Raw genomic sequence first — 9065 nt, forward strand, 5'->3', positions numbered from 1 at the left:
TTTACACAAACACCCTCTCAGAGCTCTTAGCCATCCGGCTCTCTGCCTTACATGAAGTCCCATTCCCTAACAGCTTCCTGTCATCACTGCTGGCCCCCAGCCCACCCCACCCCCATGGCCACTCTGTTAGGATTTCCATGGCACACTTCCCAGGTCCTCCTCCTTCTCCCTTCAGCCTGTCCTCCCTGACCTCCCTTCCCTTCAGTGACCCTTTGTCCTCAAAACAGCTGTTTCTGGGTCAAGGATCTTCTTCCAGGCCTCTGGATGTGCACCGCCCCTGGGGTTAAGGGCAAACCTCCAGTGTGAGGGGTAACAAGATAAACTAAATCTTCATCCCAGTAAGGGAGGGGTTGGGGTGGTGAGGCTGGGCTGTCCTTCTAAGATTTGCCAGCGAAGTCAGTGGCGGGGGCTGCAGACAAACCCTCTGTCCCTGGGGGCCACCCCACAAGCTCCAGCCCAGCTGCCAGGTTTCCCGGGATACAGCCTGGTCACTGAGGATTTATTTTTGCATATGGTTTGGGAGAATCTCTGTTGTTGGAATAATGACAACTTTTTTTTCCCCCTCTTCTTCCCTCCAATAGGCAGATTTTATAAACCAGAGCAGCTGCCTGAAGGTTTCCAAGAGAAAATTCTGCACAGTTTCTAACCAGGGTGACAGTTCCCCTCCACAGGAAGTTGCTTTTATTAAGTCTCTTTCTCTCTCTCTCTCTCTCTCTCTCTCTCTCTCTATCTCTTTTTTGTAAGACTCCATCTCTGGGTCATCAGCCAGCACTTTGGGCCTTGTGGGCATTTTTGTTTTCCCCGGTTTGCCTGGAACTTGTGATTACATCTAAACCACGGTGGACTTGCCCAACACAGGGGCAAAGGTTGAGGCCTAGCTCAATTCCCCTGGGCAGAAGAATCCCAAATAATTTATGGAAATACTCCCCCCTCAAGAAGGGGAACATAGCTCCTCCCCCATCCAAGTGTGGGTTATTATAGGCAGTAAGAATAGGGGGCTCTGCTTTAAATGGTCAGCTATATCCAGGACCCCAGAAAACACTTGGCAGCGCACATAAACCCCGGGCAAAGCCAGGAAATCCCCAGAGGGGAGAAGGCAATCCCCCACCTCAACCGTACAGGCAAGGAGAGGAAGTGCCTAGAAGGGGGATTCAGGCCTCCCTCCCCAACCTGCTGCCAGGGCAGATAAAACTGCACCCTAGGGGGACTGACTTAGAAACTCCTGCCTGCACTGGCAGCGGGAGCACCTACACAGTAACCCCAGAAAGGGAGGGGAATGAGCAACTCTCTGTACCCTACTCAAGCCAGGAGCCCCCCACCATTCTTCGAGGCTGTTCTTCCCTGGACTCTACCCTCCCAGACCTCTTCTTGAGTACACTGTCTCTAAATAAAATTTACTTTGCTTTGCCTAGAGGTGGCTTTGAATTCTTTCATGGCCATAGTCAAGAACCAAAGAACCCCAAAGCCCAGGAACAGATTACACCTACAATTTCCTTCCAATTATGAAAGTATGGAAAGGGGGTTAAGAAAGAGCAACTTTGCAAAGAGAGAGAAACTTAAACGCATCTTCAGCCAGTGATCAAGGTCAACTGCAGAAGTCAGGGTGATGTGATGAGGACAGTACTCGCCTCTGTGGCCTTCCTCCGAAACCCATAACTGACGAAACCATCAGAGAAATCCCAAGGAGGGAGTGTCTACTAAATGCCCATCTAAATCACACAGTCTGAGAAACTATCACAGCCGAGGGGAGCCCCGGGGAGCCCCGGGGGCTCAGTGACTAAATGCAAGGTGGTGTACTGGGTGGGATCCTGGAAAAGTAGAGGACATTAGCTGACAACAAATGATCTGGGGTGTTCAGTGACTCGGATTGTTCTGACCTGACCTGGGTTCCTTAGTTGTGAAAAAGGCACCACAGTAATGTCCGGTGTTAACAACAGAAGAGGTGGGGCTGGGCCGGGGGCTGCTGCAAGCATGCACTGTCTTTGCAACTTTTCTGTGAATCTAAAACTATTCTAAAGTGAAAGTTTCTTTTTTTTTTTTGAAAGTTTCTATTTTAACAAGTGGGTCATGTGTTTGCATTTCAGGCAATCCCAAGGCCCCCTCTGCGGCCAGCATTTAGATCTGAGCTACTGACTTCGAGGGTGGGCCCTCCCTTGCCCCCACCCTCATTGCCCTGGGCACCATCATCATTTTCAAGCCACAGGAAAACTCCCATTTCTCACCCTTATATGCCCAGCTAGCCTGGCACAGTACGTGGCCCATAGTAGGTGCCTCGTTGATATTTGTCAAATGAATAAAACTTGAGAGGGATTTGTTGAAGGAGGGGACCCAAGCAGAAAGCCCTATGCAGAGCAAGAAGTCAGTACCTGCAAATCAATCCAGAGAAGGGGGTGCCTGGTCAGAGGGGCAGGAGACTTCTCTTGATGCTGTCTTTGGTGAGGAAGCCGGAGATTGACTTAGGATTGTATTGACATTTATTGGGGGCTTTGGGGAGCTGACCCCCTCCCCACCCATGGTGATTCTTCCACTGCCCTCAGCACCCTCAGGGTGGCAAGCTCTGGGCTGTAACATCATCTGCAAAGAAGTTTCAAGCAACAGGCACTGTTTGCTGGGTCTTGAAAGTCCATTGGGGCCTCCCCTGGTGGCGCAGCTGTTGAGCGCTGGGTTGCGAGGCTGCCCGCAGCCTCTGCAGCGCCAGTTGGATACCCGGCCACTGGTGAGGGTCCCACAAAAAAAAAAAAAAAAAAAAAAAAGTCCATTGCCTGCCACCTCGCAGGCCCTTGTGCCCATGTTCATGGTTTCCACGCTTGTGCTGAATCCAGTGTGGAGAGGGGTTCCCTATGACCCCCTGTGCAGTCAGCATTGTCATCATCTTCAGTTTGAAGAAGAGGAAACGGGTCCAAACTGCTTAAGAAACAGCCGTGAGTCGCAATGAGAAAGCAAAGGAGACAAGGTTCAAATGCCAATCGTCTTAAGGCCCAGACCACTGCCCTTTACTCTCCCACAACCGGCGGCCAGTCTGCCTCTCCCAGTGACCCTCGGGCCTGGGCGCCTGCTCCCAGTCTTCTGCAGGGGCTCCCTCTCACTCCTGTGGCTCCCACACAGCAAGCATTTTCAAGTGTTTCCTTGAAGGTGCTTTTTTCCCCTTCAAGGTGCTTTCTGATATTCCTCCCGGCTGTCCGCCTGGACAGGGAAGCAGAATGCAAGAAGATGCGAGCTTATTACAAGCATTCAATTAATGAAGTTTGAATAATGCAGCCTGGATGCTGGATCGATGGATGCCTGTGGGCTTGGAGACACCCTCCCCCACCTCGGGTTTTCAATTGCCTTTTCCATTTTTATTGCTTCTCACCAGATACTTCAAACATATCCCGCGCTTGGTATAATTTGATATCTGCCCAGTCCCCAAAGCGCTTTCTTAACAAATGTTTACCCCAATGCTAGAGTGTATTGAAAAGATTTATATTCCCGTTTGTTGAGTGGAGTCCTCGGGAAAGGCAGGTTGTCTTCCCCGGCCCCGCGGCCTCCAGCAGGATGGTTAATACATCACTTACTAAAATGGACCCAGAGCCTGGGTGGAGGTCTCCCCAGCTCCCCCTTCCTAGCAGAGGCTCCAGCCTCCTAGCCCGCCCCACCCAAGCCCTGCCTCCTTTCTGACCCTTACAAAGGTGGGTGGTAGGCAGAAGGGTCAGAGAACAGAGCCTCAAAACAACCAACGGAAGGAACTTGGAAGGCTGAAGACCAATGGCTGCAGCTAGGACCCAGCCTGGCCTGGAGTCAGAAGACTCTGCGTGCCCATCCTGGACCATGGGCTCTGAGTTCGAGTCCTGCATCAGAGACTTAGCAACTGAGACACCTCATTCAAATTCCTCACCTTCTCTGAGCCCTGCGTGGTCGTGATAACGATAATGCTGACTTCACAGGGCTGTTGTGAGCCGGTCATACACCCAAAGCTCAGTGAATATAGATGTTGCCTGGTCTTTTTAGCCCCTCTGGGGTGCTGCTAATGGGTGTCAATCACTGCTGGTTTCCAGGGTTGCTGGGGCCATTACGTGAGGGAAGGGAAGGGCAAGCACTTTATAATTGCACAGTGCTTTCCTCAGGTGAGTGGTCATTACTCTGGGTGCAAACAGAGACCGTGCCTTCTGGAAGAATCTTCTCTCATGGCTCCAACCCCAAACAGAAGCTGTGCCTGCTCCTGTCTGCGTAGCACCCTTCTGCCTTATGGGGAGATCTCCTGGGGGAGATCCTTGTGTTCAAAGGCCCATAAGCTCCGAAGCACTGGGATTCCTGGGGAGTCAGCAGGGGAGAGCCTGGCTCAGCTGTGAAACAGACTCACACAACTGAGAGAGTCAAGCTGGCCTCCCCAACTGGCCTCCTGGCACAGCCCGCTCCAGCTTGACACCACTGCTAATAATGACTGATAGGATGACGAGCCCTATGAGGAGCTCTGCCGCGTCCTCAGGCGGATCTGGGCTCCCCCTGCCTGGAAGGGGGATGAGACATCACTCCTCCCCCTGGGCCTCTGGAGCCCCCCCTCCAGCCCTGTCTTACCTGATGTCTGAGTCACACTCAGGCTCCTGTCACTGTGAGCCGTGTTGTGACTCCATGCCTGACAGTTTTACAACAAACACATTAAAAGCTCCCAGCACTGGGGCTTCTGGGTGCTAAACAATCCAGAAGAAAAACCTCTCCCAGCCCTTTTTCTGGCAAAATCCTCCCATCCTCTTGTCCCCTAGGGGCCACTCCACCATAACCTTCCCAACCACAGAAAGGGACTGAGGTTTGCTTTTTTTTTTTTTGAAAAGATTTATTTATTTATGCATACAAGAACTAGGGTGTAAGCCAGAGGTGCAGGGCGGGGAGGGGGTGCGGTGAGAGGATTCACCAGAGACAGAGTGGGGAACAGAATAGGTGGATCCACTGAAATACACTGCTGAGGGGAGCAGCGGGCAGGGTAGGAGAGGTCTGCCGCGCCATGTGGGTAGCTCCCTGGCTGGGGATCGAACTCGTGCTGCAGTGGCTGCCAATAGCCTGATAGCGCTGTCTTTAACCCCTGTGATACCAGGGAGGCCCTGCTTTTTTTTTTTTTTTTTTTTAATGAGCTTTTTCCTGCAGTGATTGGAGAAAAGTTGCCAAGTGGGGAGGGCTGCGACCTCACAGCTGTGGGTCCCAGAAAAATCCCACTGGGCTCATCCCCTCAAAGGTACAGGTGCGGCGGACAGGACAGGCACCATTCAGGACAGGTGACCCTGGGAGTTGCGTGTGGCCTCCCAGCAGCTCTGAGATAGGGGCTGCGTTATCTCCACCTTACAGACTTGGAAACTGAGATTTAAAGAAGTGAGGGGGCTTGCTCAAGTCTACAGAGCAGGGAATTGAAGGAGGTGAGATTTGCCTCTAAGTCTGCCAGCCTCCAAACATAGGGCCCCCCCTTGTTCCTGCTCCCCAGAGATGGCAGAAACCTCAGAGGAACAGGGAGAGCCTGCGCAAAGCCAAATGAACTCCAGCCGCTGCACTCCTTTCTCCCATCGCTTCAGCCCACCCTACATAGTGCCCTCCACGCCTTGCTCTGCCTCCAGACCACAACTACAGGTGCCTCCTTCCTCTCTGCAAGCAGCAGCCAAACAGCAAGTCCCCGGGAACCAAGGCAGAGAAAAGAGGAGCGAGACACAGGAACAGTTCTTTTATTGTACATTGGAGAGATAGCCCTGTGTGCTGGTCAAAGGTGCAACATACAGAATATCGAGTTAAGAAAAGAGGGGCCAGGGGAGGGAAGGAAGAAACCTCTTGAGGTCCAAAGTTGCAAACAAAAAATGGTAAAAGATTTCCTCACGCAAGAGGCATTTTTGCAAATACCATGCAAAACAGGCAGCTGGTGTGCCTTAAGAGAACCCTATAAATAACAGAAAAGACACTCCAAGCATTCCTGTACGTGGACTCAGAGCACAGGGAAAAGAAAGGAAACCAAAATGCCTTTTGGCATTTCAAGATATTTGGCACTCTTGTGATTACATTTTTTTTACAGTCCATTAAAGAGAATAAACTGACACAATATTAGAGAAAAAAACAGGCTGCTCACACAACAGACTGCAGGGAGAGGTTAGAAAAAGCTCAAGCATTTTTTTTTTCTTTGTTTTTCATGGGTTTTTTTCCTTGACATATAAAATGTGTCCATTTGCATTAACTTGGGCAAATAGCTTGCAGCGACAAAGAAACACAAGCTTTACAATTCATTTTAAAATAAAACAAGGATCCTTTCTGTGTATCCTTCTTTAGAAAAGTTCTCTTCTTATTTTCAACATGTCCTGATAACTTCAAAAGCTAACCAAAATAAAACAGAGTATCTATAGAGATCACTTTCTGATTTTTTTTGTACATCCAAGGATAACAACATAAAAAAATAAAACTGGACAGCATTTCACATCCAAGTGCACAGAATCATTTTTGCAAGATTAAATAATGTAAACATCCGGAACAGCCAAATCAGCGAAGAATGCCAACACCCCCAAAACACTCGGTGTTGCTGTTTCATTATTTAAGTGGTTCAAAATCCAGATCTATAATTGCGCAAATTCACTGTATAGAAAAAAAAATGGATATTAATTTTGACAAATAGCTGCAACTGAGACTTCTTTTATTTCTTTACACGTGTGTATATAGTGATTTTTTAGATTTTTTTTTTTTTAATTTTTATTTTTGCAGAGAAGCCCAGAGCCGCCTCCTCCTTCTCACGCCTCATCTGTCTCCCGGCCTGACAAGAGACACAGGTTGTTGACTTCATCCTGGGTAGCGAGCTAGTCACCAACTGCAACGTGCTTTCTCTTTTCACGCTTTTTGCCAATAACTGTTACCGCCGTTCTTACTCTTATTCTCTCCCTTAACTCATTGTCTTTGGGGGAGTTAAACACCGGGAGGTGCCTTGTCTGTCATATTTTTCAGCACGTCATCAATCCTATCATCTTCAATAACAACTGCAAAAAAGGGGGGAGAAAAGGAAAAGTGAGCTTGCTGGGGCCCTGCCTGGGGTCTCCACGTCTGGCATTGAGCTGGGTGGGAGGGATCCTGGCCTGTGGACAGCGCCCCATCCACTTAGGCTCGGACTGGGGTCCCTTCGACGCTTTCCTCTGAACCACCCAGCTGCCCCCACCCCCAAGCTGGGTCCCAGAAAGGGAGGCAGGGAGGGCGCAAGTCGCGCTGCCCAGGCTCGCGTGGCCGCGTCCTCACCCCACCGCGCCCCCGGGAAGCGTTTATTTAGAAAGAAGGTGCCCCGGGAGGGGAGGGGGAAGGAGCCGAGGTCTCCCAGTCTGGAACCCCCTGGGATGCCCAGAGCGCGGCGCAGGTAACCAAGGCTGGGCGCCGGCGAGCGGGGCCCGAGGGAGGGCGCCGGGGCCCACGGCGCGCGGCCCGGGAGGGCTCTGGCCTCGCCTGCGCTCTGGCCTCGCCTGGGCCGGCGCCCCCTCGCGTGCGCCCTCTGGGTGCCCGCGGACGCGGCCTCGGCCTCGGCTCCCACTGCGGCCACAGGGGCCGGAGCCTCCCCCTGGGAGGCCGCCCCGCGTCGTCTCCTCCAGCCCCGTCCGGCTCCGCCGGGACTCGCCCTCGCAGCCCCTCGCCCGCCCCGGCGCGTTGGTCCCCCGCGAGGGCTCCGGGGCTCCGGCCGGGGGCGGCCGCCCGCGCCGCGCCAGCTGCTTCTCCGCCGCTCCCGGACTTTCGCCCCCGGCTCGCGGGCTCTCCCGCCCGGCCCCTCTCCGAGCTTTGTCTCGGCTGCTGCCCATCTCGACCCTCCCCCGCCCCCACCCGCCTCCCCCGGCTCCGCGTCTCCGTCTCTCCCGCAGCTGTCGGTCTCCCCCATTGTCCCCGCGCCCCGGGGCTCCTCGCCGGCCCCCGCCCGGTCCCTCCGGGGCTTTCCCAACTCCGCGCCCGGCGCCCGCCGGGCAAACCCTCCCCCGCCGAGTACAATGAACACCCCGCGCGGCGCGAGAGCCCCTCTCCTCCCCCCGGAACGGGGTCCTCCCCCCCAGCTCCCCGCTCCGTCTCTTGGGGAGCCCCGGGGACCCCTTCCCCTGCTGGGGAGCGAGCGCAGCTGCGCCCACACTGCGCAAAAGGGGCGGCGGGGGGATCAAAGGGCGAACTTGGGCGCGGGCGCGACCTCCCGGGCCCCGCCGCCCCCAGAAGCCGCCACGCCCCCCGGCGACCCCCCGAGACGAGGCCGGGCCGGGGGTTCCCGCGGCCGCGGCGAGCCGGACCCGCAGTGCGGGATCCCGCCGTTCTGCGCGCTGGGACGCCACTGGGTCGGAACCGGCTCCGCGCGCGAGACCCCGGCGGGGCTCCGCGGGCCTCGCCGCCGGGAAGGGGGTGTCGGGAGCGAACCGCGGACTCACCCCGCTTGCTCCGGCCGATCTGGCCCAGCTTGGGCGGCCGCTTGTTCTGCGCGGCGCCGAAGAAGTTGCTGGAGTCCTGCAGGCGGCAGGAGAAGATCTGGCCCACGTCGCCGCCGTCGCCGTAGGGGCTCAGCTTCTCGTCGCCGAAGGGCAGCACCTCCGACATGGTCGCGTCCGGGGGCCCCGCGGCGGCGCCTCCTCCGCCCGCGTCCCCGCCCGCGGAGGTCAGGTCAGCGGCGCTGGGGCCGGGGCGGCCGGCCGGGACGGCCCGGGGGCGCGGGCAGGGCGAGGGCGCGGGGCGAGGCGCAGCCGCCGGGCGGCCGGGAGCGCCCACAGCTGCCGCGCTGCGCTGCGCTCGGCGGGCGGAGTGGCGGCGGCGGCGGCGGGCGCGGGACTCGCCTCCTCGGCGCGGCGCGGCGCGGCGCGGCGCGGGCGGGGCCGGGCGGGCGGGGCCGGAGCCGGGAGGGGCGGGCGCCCGGCGGGCCCGAGGGCGCGGGGCCGGGGCGCACCCGGGGAGCGGCGGGCAGGGCGGGCGGCGGCGCCGGCTCGCGGAGGCTGACTGGGGAGCGCGCCGCGGGCGGCGGGCGGCGGGGGGCGGGGGCGGGGAGGCGGGGGGAGCCGGGGCGGCCGGGAGGAGCGCGGAGACGGGGCCGCGGGCGGGCGGGGGGCGCGGCGGGGGGACGCGCG

The 9065-nt window shown here is 56.5% G+C and overlaps 1 protein-coding gene across 1 annotated transcript; it reads right to left on the reverse strand.

Annotated features, from left to right (window-relative positions):
* Positions 1-3645: 3645 nt before the first annotated feature.
* Positions 3646-8583, reverse strand: CAMK2N1 (calcium/calmodulin dependent protein kinase II inhibitor 1). Its single transcript, XM_037499470.2, has 2 exons — positions 8379-8583; positions 3646-6971 (listed from the first exon to the last, which is right to left on the reverse strand). Exons 1-2 carry the CDS (start codon positions 8542-8544, stop codon positions 6901-6903), a joined length of 237 nt encoding a protein of 78 aa, XP_037355367.1. The 5' UTR covers positions 8545-8583; the 3' UTR covers positions 3646-6900.
* Positions 8584-9065: the final 482 nt, after the last annotated feature.

Source organism: Talpa occidentalis, unplaced genomic scaffold (assembly GCF_014898055.3).
Source record: "Talpa occidentalis isolate TD23 unplaced genomic scaffold, MPIMG_talOcc4v2.1 talOcc4.9, whole genome shotgun sequence".
In the NCBI taxonomy this organism is placed as follows: Eukaryota; Metazoa; Chordata; class Mammalia; order Eulipotyphla; family Talpidae; genus Talpa; species Talpa occidentalis.

Excerpts from the sequence above, each read along its gene's own strand:
- CAMK2N1 (XM_037499470.2), bottom strand. The coding sequence starts at position 8,544 with ATGTCGGAGGTGCTGCCCTTCGGCGACGAGAAGCTGAGCCCCTACGGC. Across the intron at positions 6,972-8,378 it reads GATCGGCCGGAGCAAGCGGG|TTGTTATTGAAGATGATAGG; the intron begins GTGAGTCCGCGG and ends CCTTTTTTGCAG.